We start from the raw sequence: 24,196 nt of genomic DNA on the forward strand, positions 1-24,196 counted from the left end.
GATAAGTGATTCCTGAGGACATTTATGCTAAAAACAAACAAACAAACACAGGTGTAGTTGTATTCTCTGAATTTCAGGTGGGAATACGAAACCCTTCTGACATGTTGTTGTTTTGTAAAATTATGGCCATGTTATTTTTTTCTTTAAAAAAATATTTAATCATTTTGGAAGTCACATAGACACTGGGAGACATATGTGGTGCGGTGACTAAATTAAACTATCCCACCTAAACCTAATTCTTGTACATGGAAATAGTGAGTATATGATTATGCATAGTTAGGTAGTTATTCTGAAATTAATGTCTTTAGGTGGAATGCTTATATAGAGAGGAATTGATGATAATGAAAATTTGAAGGAAGAAACAAAATATGAACAAAAAAGCAAAATATGAACAAAAAAAGGAATGGAGAGAAGAGGAAAGGGAAGATGTGGAAATTTTTAGTTGACTTACAAGAGCCTCAGGGGAAAAAATGAGGTAGAATTTTAATGAAAAAGAAATAATGTCAAAATCAACATATGAATGTAATGGACCAAACAGAAAACTATGGATATGCACAATAACTTGGTGTAGAGTGGAGAAAGCTCTCTCGTATATATCTCAAAAGTGTGAGATTATTCATATAGATATAGATATGGAGATGGGGATGGAGATGGAGATGGAGATTGATAGATAGAGATTGATATATATATATAGATTGATATAGATAGATTGATATAGATAGATAGATAGATAGATAGATAGATAGATAGATAGATAGAGATAGAGATAGAGATAGAGATAGAGATAGAGATAGAGATAGAGATAGAGATAGAGATATTCATGTGGATATGGATATGGAAACGGAGACAGAGACAGAGATAGATTGATAGAGATGGATAAGATTAACCTTGAATACCAGATGTGAAACTCCACCATGGAAGAGTTTCAAAAACAAATATATGCTATGTGGGAAATATCTTACCAAACTTATCAGTTCCTTTCTACAGTTGGCGATGAAATAAGAGCTTTTGGAAAAGAATTAGCATCTTGAAGAAACAAACTCAAACTGTGACTACAACTAATATTTTATCGGGACAGAACTTGACAGAAGAAATTGAACAATCAAATACATTGGCAGAAGAATTAACTATTCAACAAACACAGACTTTTGAAGACCATAATGGGAAACAGGTGGAAAAAAAATTATTTAGTCCAGGACAATTATATCAAGAGGTGAAAACAATGAGATTTGGCACTGTTAACAGACTCCTCAATTCTTCAAAAATGGAGACTGGAGGGCTACTTCGATATGATATAATAACACAAGAATGCTTTGATGACCCTGAGGCAAAGAAGCGAAAAATGACATGGCAAAGGAAGAAAGCAAGAATAAGATTGAAGAAATATGGACATCCTTTGTTGTTGTTAGCTGCAAAGTCATGTCCAACCCATCGCGAACCTATGGACAACGTTCCCCCAGGCCTTCCTGTCCTCTACCATCGTCTGGAGTCCATTTAAGCTCACGCCTACTGCTTCAGGGACTCCATCCAACCACCTCATTCTCTGTCATCCCTTTCTTCTATTGCCCTCAATCTTTCCCAGCATTAGGCTCTTCTCCAGTGAGTCCTTCCTTCTCATTAGGTGGCCAAAGTATTTGAGTTTTAGCTTCAGGATCTGGCCTTCTAAAGAGCAGTCAGGGCTGATCTCCTCTAGGACTGACTGGTTTGATCACCTTGCAGTCCAATGGACTCGCAGGAGTCTTCTCCAGCACCATAGTTCAAAGGCCTCAATTCTTTGGCACTCAGCCTTTTTTATGGTCCAACTTTCACTGCCATACATTGCAACTGGGAAGACCCCTTCATGGATTACTGCCTTGTCGTGGCGAAGGGGCTTGCGTAATTCAATGAAGCTATGAGCTATGCCGTGCAGGGCCACCCAAGACAGAAAGGTCATAGCAGAGAGTTCTGACAAAACATGATCTGCTGGAGAAGGAAATGGCAACCCACTCCAGTATCTTTGCCATGAAAACCCTATGGACATCCTTAAGAGGCTTAAATAGATAATACCAAAATAGACATGATTGTACTTGGATTACAAGAGATTGTTTTGATGAGTAGGTAAAAATACTGACTAATTAAAAATAAAACACAGATGTATGAATACTAACATTGAAATATTGACCTCTTTAAATGACATGGATTAAGATGTATATATGTTAAGAATGAGAGAATGTAACTAATATACTTGGAAGTAGTGACATGAAAGGATGTATTAAATGTTGAAACGGAAGAAATTTTGGTTAATTTTTAATATGTGGAAATTATAAATGAGAAATAAGAATATTATATTGTCCTCCTCTTCTTTCTCCTCCTTTGCAATTGGTATCCTAATGACTACCATTCTAATATTGTACTACTAACATTGATATGGAAATGAGATAAATAAGAAGTGTATTTACATTACTAGGTATCGGAGAAAATTGTGTAAAGGGAAAGGATGTTATTTAGCAATATGAAAATGAGAATGAGAAACTTTAAACTTTTAATTTTAATATTGATGTAAAATTAAAGGTGGAAAAATATATAAGATGTTTTATGTTTTAAAGATGGAATGTTAAAATATAAAATATACCCAAGTATTGACAAATATAAGAAAACTATTAAATGACTGATGGATAGCAATGAGAAGTATGTTAATTTAGATAAGAGATAATATGTATTAAAGGAAACAAGAGAGAGGAAGTATTGGTTACAACAATTTGGAGATTTGTAATAATATATAAATTCAATAAATAAATAAATAAATAAATAAATAAATAAATAAATAAGTATTTGTCTGAAATGGAACTATTGTAACCCAGACACCACGTTGCTTTTTAAAGATACTATTGTAATATTGGAAAACTAATTAAAAAAGGAAAAATAAAGATTGATAGAGGTATAGATATATAGATACGCATATTACCACAAATTATTATAGCCTGATGGTTATTAAGATACCATTTCTTATTATTTGCACTTACCCCTTCCGTTCTGTAAAGTACTCAAGAAACCATCATATGGTCGATCAGAGAATTCCTCTGGAAAGCTGGTCATTGCTTCTTTCACAGTTTTGAATCCAGACAATACTACTATAAGGTGAGGTCCAGCCCACGTGGAGTATATATTTCCATATCGTTTTATATGCTGCCAAGTGAATCAATGTTGAGAAATGTTACCATCAAATAAAACATTATTTATATATGATATGCCACCTACAATCTTTCCTAAATCCTCAATTCTAAAACCTTTCACCATATTCTCTACTCTTTAGAATTTCTCTCTTTAAGATTTGTGCTAAGAACTTCTCCATCCACTTTCTTTTATTTTCCTGGGACATTTCCTTCTCTATATTTCTGCCTAAAATCCACCATTTCCAATCTGTTTCCTCCACTCCTCCTTGCCCTGGATAAGAGAGGGCCTTCATACTGCCCACTGCTCCTGTGGCTGACAGGTAGGTTAGTCAATGGTTGTCTGAAACAGCTTGTTCATGAGTCACATCTTTTGAGCACTATAATTTGGATGTTTGAAGAGGCTTTCTCAACCTCTCTGACCTTCTTCCTTTATAAGCCACCAACTCTTCAATTCTCAAACTGATTGCTATGTTGACAGGATGGTCTAGATAGAGACTTTGATCTGCCTGGTGGGTTGCTCTTTATCTGATGGATGGCAACCCATCAGGCAGATCAAAGTCTCTATATAGACCATCCATACAAACTATTGGGTAAGTTGTTAAAATCTGCTTGGTTTGTGGCCACATTCCATGCGATACATGGCTCATGAAAATACTGTGGAGGGAAGCCTTCTTCGTCAACAGTAATCCCAAATCAAAAAGAATCTGGCAACAGCCTTTTAGACTATAGGGAGCCTTATGACACTGCTGGAGACAAATATCATCTTCAACAGAGGGGAAATGCACCCTGGTGAACCTGCATTGTTCTCAGTACGACAATTTGCTCAGTAGGCAGGGCCATTTTCTCTGGCTCCAGAAAAAGATAGAAAAGATGGAGACAGGGCAGCAAGTATAACAAGTTTTAAGAATGGACTGGATTAGAATGGACTGGACTGGACTGGACTGGACTACACTAGAATAGAATAGAATAGAATAGAATAGAATAGAATAGAATAGAAGCTGGAAGGGACCTTGGAGGTCTCCTAGTGCAACCCCCTTCTCATACAATTTGAGACAAGTGGCTGTCCAGTCTCTTCTTAAAAACCTCCAGTGATGGAGCACCCACAACTTCTGAAGGCAAAGCTGTTCCACCGGTTAATTGTCCTCACTGTTAGGAAGTTTCTCCTTAATTTCAGGTTGCTTCTCTCTTTGGTCTTCCAACCATTGTTTCTTGTCCTGCCCTGTGGTGCTGTGGAAAATAAGTTATCCCCCTTCTCTTTGTGGCAGCCCCTCAAATACTGGAATACTGCTATCATGTCTACCCTAGTCCTTCTTTTCTCTAGACTAGCCATACCCAAATCCTGCAACTGTCCTTCATATGTTTTAGTCTCCCGGCCTTCTAATCATCTTAGTTTCTCTTCTCTGCACTTTTCCCAAAGTCTCAAACTGATTTACTGTACTCCTGTTTTTAACATTGTTTTTATCTATGACTCGTGTGTATGGCTGTATGGGTTTTATTTGTAAGCCACCCAGAATCACTTAGGTGAAATGGGCAATATATTTATTTGATAAATAACTAACATCACATCTTAATCTTTATAACTCAGATCCAAAAACTTTTTTTCATCATTCTAGAATTGCAAAATCAGTAGAGGTCATTTAGGCTAGCAAATTCAACCTATTGTCCACTGCAGGAATACAAAATAAAGCATCTTCAACAGAGGAATGTCTGACCTCATTTGAGCAGAGTGACGGGGAAACTACCCTCTCTCTGGTAAATTGGTTCCATTATCCAATTTTACAATTTATTAGCAAGATTAAACTAGAATCTGTCTTCTAATAATTCAACTTCATTATTTCACTTGCCGCTCTGTGAAACATTGGTGACCAGGTCTTAGCTTGGATATTCTGGCATGATGTGGAAAATGATTAATCAGGTGTCATCACCATCATTTGATTAATTAAATTCCTCATCATGCAAGAATATTTTCCTAGATTAATTGATTTGTCTGTAATAATGGTAAAAGAAAACAATTGAGAATTATTTTGAATATTACAGGTTGATTATTTAGAATGAAATACCTTAAGGAAGTAATCTTCGTGAAGCCAAAACCCATCAGCCCACAAGGTCCCGACGAGAGGTAAACCCACAGGACCAGGAGGCAAATGTCTTCGGGACCAGAGTTGCCTCAGGAAGAGGAGAATCAGCAGAGCAAGTGGAGAAACAAGCAACAATATCCATATCACAATCATTTTCCTGCTGGTTCTTTATCCTTGAGACTTTCTGGTAAGCCTGGATGTGGTTGTATCCTTTTATCAGATCTGTTTTGCTTTTCTTCCTATTTTACCTATTCCATTGATGGGAAACAAATAACAACACGTCTTTCAATGTTCATCTGTCTGATTAGTGCTGCCAGTTTGTCAACAAGTTATTATCACATTAATTTGGGTCAATGAGGTTGCCTCTCACCATATGACATGCAAATAACAGAGGAGGACTTTAAAAAATGAATAAATCAAGAGCTGTGTACCCCAAAGGTGCTTTTTCCAAAAGGCGACTGGAATTTCTTGGTTTTTTTTCTTTGAAAATATTTTACTTCTCATTCAAGATGAATTAAATTTCTCATCATGCAAGAACATTTTACTAGATTAATTGATTTGTCTGTAATAATGATTCTTCAGTTCTAACTGATTAGTGGGGAATGGAAGGATTTATATTCTTTGCAGTCATCTGGTCGCTAGTATCCTGAGGATTGGTCCTTAGTTCCCTGAGAGTGATTGAGGCCAATTGGGAGTTTATCTGTATCCTGAGAGTCACCTGAATCAGCGTGTAAATGGGTGTGGAACCTTGTTGGGACTGCTGAAAGGACTGTGTTGTGAACAGGAGGTGGGTGATGTCATAGGGCTGTTCAAATTTGAAGAAGGGCTGTTCAGTTTTGACACAGATGGCCTCTTTGACTCATCTTTCAAACCGGTGGTCCTCTTTGTCCAGGATATGAACTTCACTCTCTTCAAAATAGTTACCCTTCTCTTTTAGATGCAGATGGACTGCTGAATCTTGTCCTTATGAGTTTGTTCCCCTGTGTTGTGTCATGTGTTTGTGAAGTGGTCTTGCTTCCCCAATGTATAGGTCTGCACATGTCTTGCTGCATTGCACTTCATATACCACATTGCTCTATTTTCTCTCTCCATAAAAAAAGAAAATCCACCAGGAGCTGTTTCATAAAGACAAAGAAGGGAACAACAAAACAGAACAACGTTGTTATTCCATACACAGCAGGAATATTTGAAAAGCTATGAAAGATTTTCAACCGGACACAACATATGTGCACTCTTTAAACCCAGGAATACATTAAGACAGAAGCTTGCACACTCAAAGGACAAACATGCTGACACAAACAGACAAGTTTGGGACGAGAAAAAAACAACCAAGAAGTCCAGTTGCCTTTTGGGACAATCGTGACCTGGATAACTGAAAAACTCCATAGACAAGGGCTATATAATATTTGTCCCTATCATGATATTATGCCAGGATTATTTTAAAATCATGGTGTACCATATGTCCATTAAATCTACCTGAAAATAAAGGAGAATTTCATGGGTCACAGAGATATTATGTAGTCCAGAATTATGTCTCATGCACACTCATGCAAGTCCTTCATTAGGACATTATTATGGAAAAAAAAACCTTCTCTCAACTTCCCCTGCAAATAAGAGACTATCTCCAGGTGGGCATCATGTCTGAGAACCATCTGTGGATCTATGTGATTGATCAGCCTTTTGCAACTAAGAGAAATGAACACCATCACCCTAATAATTTGGGGCTGCTGTTATAGATCCCGCAGCAGCTGTTATTAACAGTTGCCCTTAATCCAAGCAACAAATTATAGGTAGACAATTATAGATGCTGAGCAATGCCTACCTAAGAATGAAGTCAGCACATGAGGGTTAGCCCTTGAGCACATCTGGAAATGATCCATGCTAAAGCTTTAGCAGGAACAATTGTCCAACTCTGAAGCACCCTTAAACTCAATGGAGGTCAGGTGGCATGAGTAATACCAAGCCATTCTTTAAGCTATTGTGTTTTGCCTTATGGCCCAATGCTATTATTGTTCCTTTTATTCCTTACCGCCAAATTACTGATTGTCTTGATGTGTCTCATTCCAAGCACTGACTGACAGTTGAATCATTTAAAAAACGTATTTGATCATTGGTCATTGGGGTACAAAAAGAGCTATTGTTTTATCCTTAGGTCCATCCCTCTGTAATCAATTTCATCTTATAGACCTATAGGAAATAGAATGGCTACTGATGACCCGGACTTAGGGGAGAGTATCAATTGTGAATATGTGCAGATGGCCCCTCTCTCTCTGGCCACTTGCAGACCCATGAACCCTAACCCACCTGAGAGCATCTGGTGTCATGGGGAAACACCCCAAAGGGAACATCTGGTGCCATGGGGAAAACCCAAAAGAGAACATGGTATCTTGGGGAAACACCCAAAAGGAAACATTAAAAAATGTACAGCTACTTATTATATAGGGAATTAGAGGAGTAGCAGGTTAAGGAGTCAATGATAAAATGGTCAAGAAATTTTGGATATACGATTGAATTAGATAGATGGCAGCAATTGTGGGAAAGAAACTATAAACTGACAATGGCGACAGCGTATAAAGAAAATATGTACAATATGTTCTACAGATGGCATATGTCTCCAGAAAAACTAGCTAAAATGTTTAAGGACAGATCTATGAAATATTGGAAATGCAATCAAATACCAGGCTCTTTCTATCATATGTAGTGGACCTATTGGAACATAATTAAATCATGGATAGAAAGATGATACAACAACGTATAGAATTAAGACCAGAAATATTCCTGTTGGGTATTTTACCTGAGAAATATAGTAAAGAGAACACATATTTGATTATTCATATAACCACTGCAGCTAGGATTGTGTTTGCACAAAACTGGAAAGCACTGAAAGCTCCTCCAGAAGAAGAGGTGATCAGGAAAATAATGGAATGTGCAGAAATGAATAGATTAACAATGATAATTAAAGATAAGACAGAGTCAGAGTATTATGAAATTTGGGGAAAATTTTATGAGTAGGTGAAAAAGAGAATATGCTTAAAAGACAGCTAATTGTCAGAATCCATTTATATCACATTCATAAATGTATGTTTAAAACATTATCCCCTCCATACGCATCATATCTGACAGAGGGGTGCAATTTACCTTGGCATTTTGGAAGGAATTCTTATCCCTGTTAGGAACTACCCAAGGATTGACATCTAGTCATCATCCTCAAGGTAACGGGCAATGTGAGAGATCTAACACAGTACTTGAGCAATATTTAAGATGTTATGTACATTTTCAGCAGAACAATTGGACAGACCTGCTGCCTTTCACAGAAGTGGCATATAGTAATACAGTCCACTCCAGCACAGGTTACACTCCTTTTCAAGTAGCTACAGGCCAAAGCTTCAACCCCATACCTGAACTAACTCCAAAAGAACCGGTAATTCCAGAACTAAAGGAATGGATTGCTCAATTACAATACACCTGGCCTATTGTCAGAAAAGCGTTAACAGATGCTAGACTAGCATACAAAACACAGGCAGACAGGAAAAGAGCCGATCCCACACCGTTCAAAGTGGGAGAGATGGTATATCTGTCCACAAAATACCTTAAATCACTCCAACCCTGCAAAAAAATAGGACCAAAATATATTGGACCTTTTCCAATTAAAAGAATCATAAACCCAGTAACAGTTGAATTTGTTGTTGTTGTTAGCTGCGAAGTCGTGTCCGACCCATCGCGACCCTATGGACAACGTTCCTCCAGGCCTTCCTGTCCTCTACCATCTTCTGGAGTCCATTTAAGCTCACGCCTACTGCTTCAGTGACTCCATCCAGCCACCTCATTCTCTGTCGTCCCCTTCTTCTATTGCCCTCGATCTTTCCCAGCATTAGGCTCTTCTCCAGTGAGTCCTTCCTTCTCATTAGGTGGCCAAAGTATTTGAGTTTTAGCTTCAGGATCTGGCCTTCTAAAGAGCAGTCAGGATTGATCTCCTCTAGGACTGACCGGTTTGATCGCCTTGCAGTCCAAGGGACTCGCAGGAGTCTTCTCCAGCACCACAGTTCAAAGGCCTCAATTCTTTGGCGCTCAGCCTTTCTTATGGTCCAACTTTCACTGCCATACATTGCAACTGGGAAGACCATAGCCTTGACTATACGCACTTTTGTTGACAGGGTGATGTCTCTGCTTTTTAGTGTGCTGTCTAGATTTGCCATGGCTTTTCTCCCCAGGAGCAAGCGTCTTTTAATTTCTTGGCTACAGTCCCCATCTGCAGTGATCTTGGAGCCCAGGAAAATAAAATCTGTCACTACTTCCATTTCTTCCCCATCTATTTGCCAGGAATTGAGAGGGCCAGATGCCATGATCTTGGTTTTCTTAATGTTAAGTTTCAACCCAAGTTTTGCACTCTCCTTCTTCACCCGCAACAAGAGGCTCTTTAGTTCTTCTTCACTTTCTGCCATTAGAGTGGTATCATCTGCGTATCTTAGGTTGTTGATATTTCTTCCGGCAATCTTAATTCCAACTTTTGATTCATCTAGCCCTGCCTTTCTCATGATGTGCTCTGCATATAAGTTAAATAGGCAGGGCGACAGTATACAGCCTTGCCGGACTCCTTTCCCAATTTTGAACCAATCAGTGGTTCCGTGTCCAGTTCTCACTGTTGCTTCTTGACCCGCATATAGGTTTCTCAAGAGACAAATAAGATGGTCTGGTACTCCCATCTCTTTAAGAACTTGCCACAGTTTGTTATGATCCACACAATCAAAGGCTTTAGCATAGTCAATGAAGCAGAAGTAGATGTTTTTCTGGAACTCCCTAGCTTTCTCCATGATCCAGCGTATGTTGGCAATTTGATCTCTAGTTCCTCTGCCTCTTCGAAATCCTGCCTGTACTTCTGGTAGTTCTCGATCCACATACTGCTGAAGTCTAGCTTGTAGGATTTTAAGCATGACTTTACTAGCATGAGAAATGAGTGCAATGGTGCGAAAGTTTGAACATTCTTTGGCACTGCCTTTCTTTGGAATTGGAATGTAAACTGATCTTTTCCAATCCTGTGGCCACTGTTGAGTTTTCCAAATTTGCTGGCAAATTGAGTGTAGCACTTTTACTGCACTGTCTTTTAAGATTTTGAATAGCTCAGCTGGAATACTGTCACCTCCACTAGCTTTGTTGTTGCTCAGCTTTCCTAAGGCCCACTTCACTTCACATTCTAGGATGTCTGGCTCGAGGTCAGTGACCACCTCATTGTGATTATCAGGGACGTTAAGCTCATTCTTGTATAGTTCTTCTGTGTAATTTTGCCACCTCTTCTTAATCTCTTCTGCCTCTGTTAGGTCCCTGCCATTTTGGTCCTTTATCATGCCCATTTTTGCATTAAACGCTCCCTTCATCTCTCCAATTTTCTTGAAGAGATCTCTGGTCCTCCCTATTCTATTGTTTTCTTCTATTTCTTTGCACTGTTCATTTAAGAAGGCATTCTTATCTCTTCTAGCTATTCTCTGGAATTCTGCATTCAATTGGGCATATCTATGTTTTTCTCCCTTGCCTTTCGCTTCCCTCCTTTCCTCAGCTATTTGCAAAGCTTCCTCAGACAGCCATTTTGCTTTCTTGCATTTCTTTTTCTTTGGGATGGTTTTGGTTGCTACCTGTTGTACAATGTCACGAACCTCTGTCCATAGTTCTTCAGGCACTCTGTCTATCAGATCTAATTCCTTAAATCTATTTGTCACCTCTACTGTATATTCAACAGGGATATGATTTAATTCATACCTGAGTGGCCTAGTGCTTTTCCCTACTTTCTTCAGTTTGAGCCTAAACTTTGCAAGGAGAAGCTCATGGTCTGAGCCACAGTCAGCTCCTGGTCTTGTTTTTACTGACTGTATAGAGCTTCTCCATCTTTGGCTGCAGAGCATATAGTCAATCTGATTTCTGTGTTGACCGTCTGGTGATGTCCATGTGTAAAGCCGTCTCTTGGGTTGTTGGAAAAGAGTGTTTGCTATGACCATCGTATTCTCTTGACAAAATTCTATCAGCCTGTGCCCTGCTTCATTTTGTACTCCAAGGCCAAACTTGCCTGTTATTCCAGTTATCTTTTGGCTTCCTACTTTAGCATTCCAATCCCCCATGATGATAAGGACATCATTCTTTGGTGTTAGTTCTATAAGGTGCTGTAGGGCTTCGTAGAACCGGTCAATTTCATCCTCTTCAGCACTGGTGGTTGGGGCATAGACTTGGACTACTGTGATATTGAATGGTTTGCCTTGGATTCGAACTGAGATCATTCTGTCATTTTGAGGATTGTATCCCAGTATTGCTTTTCCTACTCTTTTATTGACTATGAAGGCTACTCCATTTCTTCTGAGGGATTCTTGTCCGCAGTAGTATACCTGATGGTCATCTGAATTAAATTCACCCATTCCTGTCCATTTTAGTTCGCTGATACCTAAGATGTCGATGTTCAGTCTTGTCATCTCTTGTTTGACCACGTCCAGCTTTCCTTGATTCATGGATCTTACATTCCAGGTTCCTATGGAGAAAAAATCTTTACAGCATCGGACTTTCCTTTCACCACCAGACACATCCACAGCTGAGCGTCCTTTCGGCTTTGGCCCAGTCGCTTCATTCTTTCTGGCGCTACTAGTACTAGCCCTCTGCTCTTCCCCAGTAGCATATTGGACGCCTTCCGACCTGAGGGGCTCATCTTCCAGCGTCATATCGTTTTGCCTTTTGGTACTGTCCATAGGGTTTTCATGGCAAAGATACTGGAGTGGGTTGCCATTTCCTTCTCCAGTGGATCACGTTTTGTCAGAACTCTCGACTATGACCTGTCCGTCTTGGGTAGCCCTGCACGGCATAGCTCATAGCTTCATTGAATTACGCAAGCCCCTTCGCCACGACAAGGCAGTAATCCATGAAGGGGACAGTTGAATTAGGACTACCTAAAAATCTTAGACAAATACACCCAATCTTTCACTGCAGTCTAATAAAGAGAGAACAACAATCTCCCCTACGAACAAAAAAATCCCACCACCACCACCTCCCATCATTGTGGAAGGGGAACAACATTTTGAGGTGAAAGAAATTTTGGATTTCAGGAAACATCATGGAACGACCCAATATTTAGTGGCTTGGAAACACCTCCCCTCCTCAGAAAATGAATGGGTCAGCAAACGCCACGTTAAAGCACCAAAGCTGCTTAAGAGATTTCATACAGAATATCCGAACAAACCAAGTTAACATTTATATGTTTTTCTTTCTTTCTTTCCCTACAGATGGACATATCTTTCTTTTAAGGAGAGCAGGATGTCAGAATCCATTTATATCACATTCATAAATGTATGTTTAAAACATTATCCCCCCCAATACGGATTCTGCCATCTCCCGAGGAAGGAGGAGAATATGTGGATTCAGCCTGCCTTAGGTTATTTCAAAGACCAAGGAAACCTTTTGAACTGGGGGGATCAAAAGGGAGGGGGAGAGGAAGAAGGCAATAACCATAAAGATTTGAAGTTCCTTTTTTCCCCACGAAAGGGTTGACACAAAGTAGAAGGATGGGGGCTGACCAAATGGGGTTGAGGGAAGGGGGGTTGAACTGGGTACCCTTTATAAAATTTCAATTTGTAAAACAATACTAAGTCCTGTCTTGTATTCCCACAACCAAGCAAGATTCCTTTTGGACTAGAACTGACTCCAAGAGTTTTTGTCTTCCTAAGACGTGGTTTGGGGTGGGTCCGGACACTAATACTAATTTAGATGGAAGAAAAATGAGGAGATAAGGAGTGGTGAGGGAAAGAGGAGAGGAGAGGAAGAAGAGGGAAGTAGGAAAGAAAGGAGAAAGGGAGAAAGAAAGTAGAGAAGAGGGAAGAGAGAGAAGGAGGGTGGATACAGTGAAAGGGGAAATGGACAAGCAGCACCCAAACGTACGTGTATGTATTTATGTATGATGATATATAATACCTACAGCATTACTGATATAACAAATGTTAAATACTTGAAAAAATGTTTATATTTCATTGTTTGGTCTGTGGTATATTAAAGGAACTGTGGAAAAAAACAAAAACAAAAGGAAACATCTGGTGTCATGGGGAAACACCCAAAAGGGAACACCTGGTGTCTTGGGGAAACACCCAAAAGGGAACATGGTGTCTTGGGGAAACACACAAAAGGGAACATACTAGCTACTTCTGCTTTCTTCTTCCTTATCTACAATGTGCCAGCCTTAAAGGGCGAAGTCTTAATCTTATGTGTGTCAGCTTTGCTGGGTGAATTGCTTAAGTAATCAAAGTAGGTATAAAAATAAGGCTTTTCTAATATTTTGGGCTTTTGTCTCTTTTTAGAGAAGCCCATCTTTGTTCAGCTGAATAAACACATAAAGCTTGAGGGCAACTTCTGGTTTCCTGTATTTTTTATCCAGCAAAACCTCAGAACCTGCATATCATTTTTGGCGAACTCTGGCTTAGGAGAGGTGCTTGGTCCTAGGGAGGCTTGGGAAGGGGGAAGGCACCAAGCAGGCTCTGGAGTTTCCTGGAAGTGCCTCCCCCCTTCTTGACTCTTCACTGTGGCTTTTAAACAGGAACTAGTTTTTTTTCTCCTTTTTGTTGTGGTTGTTGCCTTCACTTGGTTCCTGCATACTCAGGAGGGCTGAAGATAAGGTAAGCTTATATTGCTTTATAGCACAGGCTTGCCCAGGGAAGTATGTGTATGTGTGTGTAAAAGTGTATCTGTTTTCTTGAATCACTTTATTTTATTTTTTATTTATTTTTTATTTTTATTAAATTTATATCCCGCCCTTCTCCGAAGACTCAGGGCGGCTTACAAGCTTAGCAGTAGCCTTCATTCTATGTATATGCCTGCTTGTTAGGGCTTTCACACACACCCCAAGCGGCATTATTACAAAGTCAGCTTATTGCCCCCAACAATCTGGGTCCTCATTTTACCTACCTTGGAAGGATGGAAGGCTGAGTCAACCTTGAGCCTGGTGGGATTTATATCCCGCCCTTCTCCGAAGACTCAGGGCGGCTTACAAGCTTAGCAGTAGCCTTCATTCTATGTATATGCCTGCTTGTTAGGGTTTTCACACACACACCAGCGGCATTATTACAAAGTCAGCTTAATTGCCCCCCAACAATCTGGGTCCTCATTTTACCTACCTCGGAAGGATGGAAGGCTGAGTCAACCTTGAGCCTGGTGGGATTTATATCCCGCCCTTCTCAGAAGACTCAGGGCGGCTTACAAGCTTAGCAGTAGCCTTCATTCTATGTATATGCCTGCTTGTTAGGGTTTTCACACACACACCAGCGGCATTATTACAAAGTCAGCTTAATTGCCCCCCAACAATCTGGGTCCTCATTTTACCTACCTCGGAAGGATGGAAGGCTGAGTCAACCTTGAGCCTGGTGGGATTTATATCCCGCCCTTCTCCGAAGACTCAGGGCGGCTTACAAGCTTAGCAGTAGCCTTCATTCTATGTATATGCCTGCTTGTTAGGGTTTTCACACACACACCAGCGGCATTATTACAAAGTCAGCTTAATTGCCCCCCAACAATCTGGGTCCTCATTTTACCTACCTCGGAAGGATGGAAGGCTGAGTCAACCTTGAGCCTGGTGGGACGCGAACCTGCACTAATTGCAGGCAGCTGTTGACCAGTGATGGGCAGAAGGGTTTGCCTCGGCTACCCCTAGACCCCCTCTTATATCTGGGAGGCATTTAGAAAGCAAGGGGGGCAAACTTGTACAAGATTGAAGATTGAGTAATTTAAAAGAGAAAACTTATTTTAGGTCTGGTCACCCCACCATTGATAACTACTTCATTTTATATCATCTAGTAGAAAAATATACTGTCAGAATCCAGTTAGATTTCATTTCTACCTATCTTCTCTGATTAAAAATGAGGCCCTTGCGTTCTCCCGGATTCTGTCATACGAAAAAAGGGGAGGGGGAATGCATGGGGACTTTTGTTGCTTTCCCTTCCTGTCTTCACTACAAAGTAACCTTTTGTTGATTCACTCTGGGTATACTAAACATAACAATACAGCCATCTGTCTTTCATCCTATGCCTCTGTGAAGAGCTTCTCTGTGCCGACAGAGAGGGAAAAGGGGAGGGGGGAAAGATACAACACTTGGAGTCTGGGCAATAAAAGGATTGAATGATCGTGCCAACTGAGCTGGACTGAAATTATCTTCCCTGAAATAAACACCTAGAATCTGCCGGTTTGGATCGCCCGGAAGAACTGCGAGTTGGGGCTGCTTGGGGAACACTTTAAGATGTTGAGTGGTGGTGAGAGCTCCCCAGATCCAGTTTAACATGCCTTCAGTTAATTTCTCTTAATAAAGATTCCTGATGGAAGAAAATATTTCCAAGAGTTCTGTCTTCTTACGATGTAAATTTAAGTGGGTCCTTACATATACAGTTAAAAGGAGGTAGATGTTTACCACTTTTATGGACCTCAGTGCAGCATTTGATTCGATAAACAGAGACCCTCTTTGAAAGAAACATATGGATCTGAGCATGCATTCCTGATTCCCCTCTTCAATCAAGGCATTATACTGCAAATTCATGCCTAATGGTTTGCCCAGGAACACATTGTTCCTTAACAGGGAAAATTAATACCAGGCCTTTGATCATCTTCTTTTTTAATCCCATTTATATCCCGCCCTTCTCCGAAGACTCAGGCGGCTTACAATCTAAGAAGCACAAATCAATGCCTAATGGTATGCCCAGGAACACATTGTTCCTTAACACGGAAAATTAATACTGATAAAAGGAGTCAGGAAAAGATATATACTGGCTTCCATTTTATCTAATTTGCATATTAATGATTTCCCTTCGTTCAATTGATATGAATATCATAAAGTTTTACTTTATGAAGATGACATAGCATTAATGTCATTTATCCGGGTAGGGTTGAGAAGATTGGTGCACAGATTTAGTTCACATTATCTGTTCAACTACCTGAATATCAATAAATCGAAAAGCAATTTTAGGAAGTGGTGGACTAGGTATACCTGGAGCTAGGAACACATAGATCAAGTTGTTTTCACAGAAATGAAAGTTGGACCTTAATAAAGCAAGAAAGGAAGACATCGACTTGTTTGAATTGTGGTGCTGGAGAAGGCTCCTGCAATGTTTCTTGGACAGCAAAAAGTGACTAGCAAGCAAATATTGGAGTACATGCCACCAGACATGTCACTAGAGCCTTGGTGGAGCAGTGGGCTAATGCCTCCTTAAGTAACACCAGCTGCCTGCAATTAGTGCAGGTTCGCATCCCACCAGGCTCAAGGTTGACTCAGCCTTCCATCCTTCCGAGGTAGGTAAAATGAGGACCCAGATTGTTGGGGGCAATTAAGCTGACTTTGTAATAATGCCGCTTGGGGTGTGTGTGAAAGCCCTAACAAGCAGGCATATACATAGAATGAAGGCTACTGCTAAGCTTGTAAGCCGCCCTGAGTCTTCGGAGAAGGGCGGGATATAAATGGAATTAAAATAAAAATAAATTTAAAAATAAATCACAAAACTGCAAATCACTTATTTTGGTCAAATCATGTGGGGGAATTCACTAGAGAAAGCAATTATGTTTGGAAGAGTTAGTAGTAAAAGGAAACCAGGCCCCCAAAGAGCATGGTGGCTGGACACCATCAAAGGTGAAACAACTGAATGGGTAACATTATCATCATAAATAAAATAAAAATAAATAAATAAATAAATCATTCACAGAAACAGGTTCCCCACTGCCACATTTTAAAAGAAGGGCTACAGATTTCACAAAGTTAGAAAGTCTGATTGAACTTATTTTTGTCCCACAAACACACGGCGAAGGCTGAGAAGCAAATGGAGAAACACAATGCAGCTGAAAGGCAGGTTAGTAAAAAAAAAACCCGCTTGGGGGAGACAAGGGCATCTGGGCGAGGAGGCACAGCAACCTTACCCTGTGTGGCTTCCGCAGGTGACTGGCAGGCAGAGGGAAGCAATTCCCTCCCCGCCTCATGGTGGTGGCAGCAGCCGCTGGCCAGATGGAAGGTGATCTGGCAGGAGCAGCCGGTAGAGGCCAAAAGCACCCAGCTGGCATGAGTGGTGCAGCGCCCACCTCAGCCTGAAGAGCGCCAGGTTCAGCCCTTAGCCCGGTGCCTGCAGCACTGAGTAGGCACGCAGCCTAGTGTGCAGCAGTCCGAAGGCGGAGGCATGGACTGACTCCACGCCAGGCAGGAGCAGCCCAGCATGGCAGCCCAGAACAACATGGTCAGGAAAGCAAAGAGCTCCGCAAAGCCCAAAGCCTCATGGTCAGCCACTTGGCGGCCACACATGGCACTCAACGCAGTCAAGAAATGTCCCAGCAGCAGTAGAGCAGCAGGCAGGGCAGGCAGAGCCTGGGGCTCATCGAGGTACGGTTCATTGTGGCCGCAGGCATACAGACGGTGGGATGGAGATGGTGGGGCCTGTGGTAGCTGGTTCCACTGGTGGCCACTGGCAGAGGGCATGGAAGATCTAGGCCAACTGCCTTGCGACAGGGCTTACTTTCAGGGTAGGGCTTATGTTGACTCAGCCTTCCATCCTTCCGAGGTAGGTAAAATGAGGACCCAGATTGTTGGGGGCAATTAAGCTGACTTTGTAATAATGCCGCTTGGGGTGTGTGTGAAAGCCCTAATAAGCAGGCATATACATAGAATGAAGGCTACTGCTAAGCTTGTAAGCAGCCCTGAGTCTTCGGAGAAGGGCGGGATATAAATGGAATTAAAATAAATAAATAAATAAATATTAGGCCCACTACTGAAAAACAGCTGGGGCTTACTTTTGGAGTAGGGTTTACTTTCAGGAAAATACAGTATGAACATGTCCTCTTGTTTTCTTTGACTCAACTTGAATATTTGTATCAGTTTTATATTTTGATATGATTAAATGATTAAATCAGTAAAGTTTTGTTCTATTCTTTTTCTAGTAAAATATTCTTGCATTATGAGGAATATACAATTTTGGATCACAGAAAACAGAATGGAATGGAATAGAACAGAACAGAACAGAACAAAACAGAATAGAAGGTGGAAGGGACCTTGGAGGTCTTCTATTCCAGCCCCTTGCTCAAGCAGGAGAACCTATACCACCTCAGACAGGTGGTTGTCCAGTCTCTTCTTAAAAATCTCCAGTGATGGATTGCCAACTATTTCTGGAGGCAAGCTGTTCCACTGGTTGATTGTCCTCACTGTCAGGAAGTTTCTCCTTAATTCCAGGTTTGCTTCTATCCTTGATCAGTTTCCAGCCATTGTTTCTCATCCATCCCCCTGGTGCTTTGGTGAATATCCTTACCCCCTCTTCTTTCTGGCAGCCCTTCAGATACTAGAATATTGCTATCATGTCTCCCCTCTTTCTTTTCTTTAGACTGGCCAACCCAAGTTCTGCAGCTGTTCTTTGTACGTTTTGGTCTCCACGCTTTTGATCTTAGTTGCTCTTCTCTGAATTTTTTCCAAACTCTCAACATCTATTTTATGATATGTTGACCAAATTGGCTGCAGTATTCCAGAGCTTTGTAAAGTGGTACTAGTACTAGTACTTTGCGTGATCTTGACTTTATGCCTGTTTCTACAACCCAGGATTTTATTAGCTTTTTTTGGTTGCTGCTGCACACTGCTGCCTCATAGTCATGTGATCATCCACTACAACTCCAAGGTCTCTCTCACAGTTACTGTTTTTAAGCCAGGTCTTGCCCAATCTGTATTTGTGCCTTTGGTTTTTCCTAAGTGTAAGACTTAGCTTTTCTCCACATTGAAACTCATTTTGTTGGATAGGTCCTATTGTTCAAGTTGGTCAATATCTTTTTAGATTGTAAATTTATCTTCTGGGGTGTGGGCTATTCCTGTCAGTTTTGTCACATCTGCAAATTTGATGAGGTCCCCTTCAATTCCCTCATCTAAATCATTTAGGAAGATATTGAAGAGCACTGGGCCTAAGACAGAACCTTGTGGTACCCCACTGCTTACTTCCCTCCATGTGGAGGTAGTGCCATTTAAGGGAAATGAGGAGCTAGTGAATGGACCAGCTTTTCAGAATTCCTCTCTGGACAAGGAGAGGGCTCATTATTGCCCACGCACATTCCAAACAGAATGTCCTCATGAAGACACTGTAAGAATATGATATCAAACAAATTGGAACTCTGAGGGCCAAAGGATCACCACCTTTGTCCAAACCGTAATCAGCACCTTCAAAAGGATACTAAGTTCGCATAATTCCTTTCTTGATTTCTGGAATTTGCTTGTTAATGGGCTTTTTAAAACAATATTAATACCCTCCATAAGGGCAAGTTTGATTACACTACATTCCTTTAATACGTGGCTAATGAAGATTTATGAAAGTATTAAATCTTTAAAAAATCTTAGGTTGGAATAAACAGCACAGGAGTGATTAGAACCTTCATTTTGGAAAGGGATAAACAAACTAAGGGATCAGATGAAAAAAGGTACTAAGACTTAATGGATGGTAATATGTTGTTGTTGTTGTTAGTTGCGAAGTGTGTCTGACCCATTGTGACCCTATGGTCAATGTTCCTCCAGGCCTTCCTGTCCTCTACCATCTTCTGGAATCCATTTAAGCTCACACCTACGGCTTCAGTGACTCCATCCAGCCACCTCATTCTCTGTTGTCCCCTTCTTCTCTTGCCCTCAACCTTTCCCAGCATTAGGCTCTACTCCAGTGAATTGTATTGGCATCCAAAGGAAATAAATAAATAAAACATAACAAGCATACAGCTGTCTGTTTGACCAGGTTAGGCATGTTGTGTGAACCCAGCAATATATTGAACAAGTTTCAGTATTGTGTAAATAGAAGCAAAACACAATATTAAGTGAATAGGTATATAGGAAACATTTATCATACTGAACAGGTATGCTGTATTTAGTTTTGTGCTTTTTTTGTTGTTTAGGTTTTGGCCTGTGTGGAAATAGCACAAAATTTGTAAGGGTGTGGATGCATTGTCGCTTTTAGGACAGGTGCTTCATTGAGTTCTTTCACTCCTTCAGGCAACTGGAAGCTGAAGGCCCTCAACAGGCTGGTCAGAAAGATGAAGATCTCAGTTCTTGCCAGCAGCTGTCCCATACATGCACGTCCACCTGTAGATGAGACAAAGCATGCACGAAGGGGGTCATAATCTGTTCTCCAGTTTATAAGTACATCATCAAGGAATTCTGAAACAATCTGTAAGATCCCAAGAAGATTTCCATGTTGACCTAGTATCTTTGAGCATAACTTTAACTCATAGCATAACTTTAACTAAGGTTGTGGTAGATAGTACACCATTTCAAAGGCAAAGCTATACACTCTGGGAAATAACTGATCTCGCAAGTACTTCCAGAGATGGGTCTACTAGAAGGAAGTCACTTTCTCATCTCTCTGTCCACCAACATATTCTATGGTGCATCAGAGTACAGGAGGTGGAATGCACATAATCTATAGGAATTACCTTTCAGTGACCAAACACCTATTTTGGTTATTTTTTGCTTACTACATCGGGCTGCCTGGACGAATGTGAGAATAGCATTCTGCAAAGCAGGCTTTCCTCCTGCCCCATCATAATAAGTGGAATTCGGCTACATTTGATTCTCCCCCCCCCCCCAGGGATTTAAATATTCATGCTCATATTACTAGTTCAGGAATGATCCAGGATGCCTGGTTTAGCAGGAATCTGTCCCAACTAGTATTGGGCCCCAGTCAGTGGCTTTTGTGTTTTGTTTCCATCAGAGCAAGAACCAGCTTTGCATAACTCTTTTTGCATAGACAGATGTGGAAGCCATTCTGCAGGGATGGAAATGAGCTTCTGCAGAAATTGGAGGTGACCTTTATACCACATTCTAAAAGTCATACAATGGGTGAAAAGGTTAAAAATCCCTGCTCTATGCTACTGAATCTGTTTTGGTTGTCTTGGCAAATAAAATATGTCAGAAACCTGATGTGAAGAGAGCTAATTTTCAGCTCATTGACCAAGTATTCTTCTGTGCCTCTGTTGGACTTCAGCTATGGGGGCACAGTGGATCCAGTCCTTCAGATTGGACAAGAAGCAATGGATGGAAATTAATTAAGGAGAGAACCAATCTAGAACTAAAGGGAAATTTCCTGAAAGAACAGGGAGCAAATAGAATAGTTGAAAGAGTATTTGAGGTGTGTGTGTGTGTGTGTGTGTGTTTGTTTGTGTGTGTGTTAAGTTGGGTTCCGGAATCATAGATGACACAGGTTCAGGAGCTAAGTTGTTTTATTGAGCAACATGGCCGAACTGGGGAACAAAGGATTTCAGCCCTCATTTATACCTGGCCAGGTAACTGCCTGGCCAATGGGTTAAAATCCAAGCGTCCTGCCGGCTGGTCAGCCAATGCCTTTAAATCCGGCTCTCCCGCCGAATGCTCTTTGTTCTGGCTTCCCGCCGAACGCTGTTCCTGCTCGCTGTTCCCGCACGGAGCTGTCCAGCTCCACACCTCCTTAATTCACTGACCCACACGTGTATGCAAAACCTGCATACACTACAGCAGGGGTCTTCAAACTTGGCCCTTTTATGACTTGTGGACTTCAACTCCCAGAATTCCTCAGCCAGGGTGCCTGGCTGAGGAATTCTGGGAGTTGAAGTCCACAAGTCATAAAAAGGCCAAGTTTGAAGACCCCTGCACTACAGTGTGTGTGTGTGTGTGGTGTGGTTTGGTGTGGTGCTTGTCAATATTTCTTGGTAGACCCATCAGAATCAAGTTTGAAAAACTCCAACTTTGATTTTCTCAAGAGGTATGCCCATTTGGATAAACCTTTCATTTGCAAATAGAAGCTTTCTTTTCTTTTCCACTTATAAGACCTTAGATTTCTGGGAGAACAATAGCATTTCATGTTTGTCATAACTGAAGCTGTCCATTATGTCCCCTATCTCCATTGCTATTCATACTAACATTGTAGGTATTAAATAGAAACTTTAGACAAGATACGGAAATTAAAGGACTGGGGATAAAAAATGAAAAATACAAGTTACAAGCATTTGCAGACGATTTAGTTTTTATACTAGAAGAACATCTTGAGACAAGCTTTAGGCTTATGAAAAAGATAGAAGAATTCAGAGAAGTGGCAGGTCTGAAAATAAACAGAGAAAAGACCAAATTGTTAACTAAAAATCTTACAGGAAAAAAAATCAGTTATCAGAAAAAACAGGTCTTCAAATAGTCAAAAAGTGAAGTATCTGGGAATCTACCTAACAGCAAGATGTGCAACAATAAAAGAAGATAATTATGTAAAATTAGTAAAACAAATAAAACTAGACTTGGAAAAATGGACAAATCTACAACTTTCAATGTTGGAGAGAATAGCAACAGTGAAGATGAATATTTTACCAAAAATACTTTTTTTGTTTCAAACTATACCTATAAAAGGTGGCTCCCGACCTTCGCTCTTTCCGCCGTGATCTGAAAACCTATTTATTTGAACAGGCCGGCCTGGTTTAAGGGGTTGGGGTATTTTTAATTATTTATTGTTAGGGCTTAATTAATTTTATTTTATTTTAACTTTTGTATGTAATGCTTTTATTGCCCTGTACACCGCCCTGAGTCCTTCAGGAGAAGGGCGGTATAGAAATTCAATAAATAAATAAAATAAAATAAAAGTGGGAAAAAACTTCTTTGATGAACTAAACAAATGAATATTGAAATTTATTTGGCAAGGAAAAAAAGCTAGAATAAAATTGTAAATGCTTCAAGAAGCAAAAGAAAATGGAGGATTTAGAGTGCCAGACTGGAGTCTATATTATCAAGCAGCCATTCTAACATGGCTAAAAGAGTGGATAACTCTTAGAGATAGAAGATTATTGTACCTAGAGGGACATGACATACAACTTGGATGACATGCCTTTCTATGGTAAGGAAAAAATAAAATTCACAGATACTTTCAATAACACTACAAAAGAAACACACTTCTGTTAGGGAAACGCACAAAAATCTATATGAAAATACCTGGATGGCTTTCCACAATGGAAGCGTTGTTCATCCAAACTTAATAAACTATGACAAAATTGTGACTTATAAAGACATTTTGAATAAAGAAGGAAAATTAAAACATACCATATTTTCCGGCTTATAAGACGACTGGGCGTATAAGACGACCCCCTACTTTTCCTGTTAAATTATAGGGTTTGGGCTAATAACTCAATATTTCACTTCCTGCAACACAATCTGCATATTAACAACTCGTTTAGCATTAGTACCCTTTTTTTATAAGTGCCACGATGTTGCTAAAATAAAAGAGGTAAACTTCGTGACCCTCCCAGCCCGTGCATAAAACAGAAATGAAAAGTCTTAAGCCTTTCCATTCCCAAATACCAAGGTTTCCCCCAAGTTTTGCACGGTTAAACAAACGGCATTTGCGTATTAATGTTTCTCCACGGAGCACAAAATTCACCCAAATTAAGGAAAGTGGGGAGCTAAAGAATCTGGGGCTACGGGGAATGCCTCTGGCATGACGGGCAACCCTGGGAAACACGAGGACTGTAGCGGCATCCTCAGTTCACACATTCTGATCCAGAAAGCACCCGGAGCCTCCTCCATTACTTCTAACGGAACGTCTCCACGCCCACGTCCCGCCCACCTCGCCTTTCCCCCATAACATTTCCCTGCTCTGCCTGCTCTGTGATTGGCCCAGCTTTGCTCCTTCCCCGCCAAAGGGGGGCCTCACTTTCTTTCCTCTGAGCTCTCTCGCTTGGTGCACTGCTGCTCTCAGTTCCGCACTCTGTGACCGGACAAGCAATTCTTCTGGTCGGTGCAGGTCAGGCGGTGCCTCGGTGGGAGCAAAGGTGCTCCCTTCCTACTGTCGAGTGGCGCGCCTCTGAGGACCGCCTGCCCCTCCTCTCGTCGGGGACCTGACAGCCAGCATTGGAAGTGCCAGCATGGCCAGTCCTAGAGAGAGCAGCGGCGGCGGCTGCAGTAGCCGCCCCAGGAGCTGACGAGAGTTTGCCCTCCATCACCCATTCGCCGTCGGCTGTTTA

General features: G+C 40.8%; 2 protein-coding genes across 6 annotated transcripts in view; both read right to left on the reverse strand.

Moving 5' to 3' along the window:
• LOC310641156 (cytochrome P450 2J5-like) overlaps nt 1–24,196 on the reverse strand; it is an 86,089-nt gene that overhangs the window by 16,578 nt on the left and 45,315 nt on the right. Inside the window, exon 3 of the mRNA XM_083363986.1 lies at nt 3,003–3,165. Within this exon, the coding sequence (XP_083220112.1) occupies nt 3,003–3,165 (163 nt within the window). The remainder of the gene's footprint in view (nt 1–3,002; nt 3,166–24,196) is intronic.
• LOC310641153 (cytochrome P450 2J2-like) overlaps nt 19,963–24,196 on the reverse strand; it is a 34,833-nt gene continuing 30,599 nt past the window's right edge. For all 5 annotated transcript variants that reach the window (XM_083363983.1, XM_083363980.1, XM_083363979.1 and 2 more), the window contains one exon: nt 19,963–20,306. In XM_083363983.1, coding sequence (XP_083220109.1) covers nt 20,116–20,306 — 191 coding nt within the window. In that variant the 3' untranslated portion in view covers nt 19,963–20,115. The remainder of the gene's footprint in view (nt 20,307–24,196) is intronic.

This window comes from Vipera ursinii (assembly GCF_947247035.1).
Source record: "Vipera ursinii genome assembly, chromosome: 5".
In the NCBI taxonomy this organism is placed as follows: Eukaryota; Metazoa; Chordata; class Lepidosauria; order Squamata; family Viperidae; genus Vipera; species Vipera ursinii.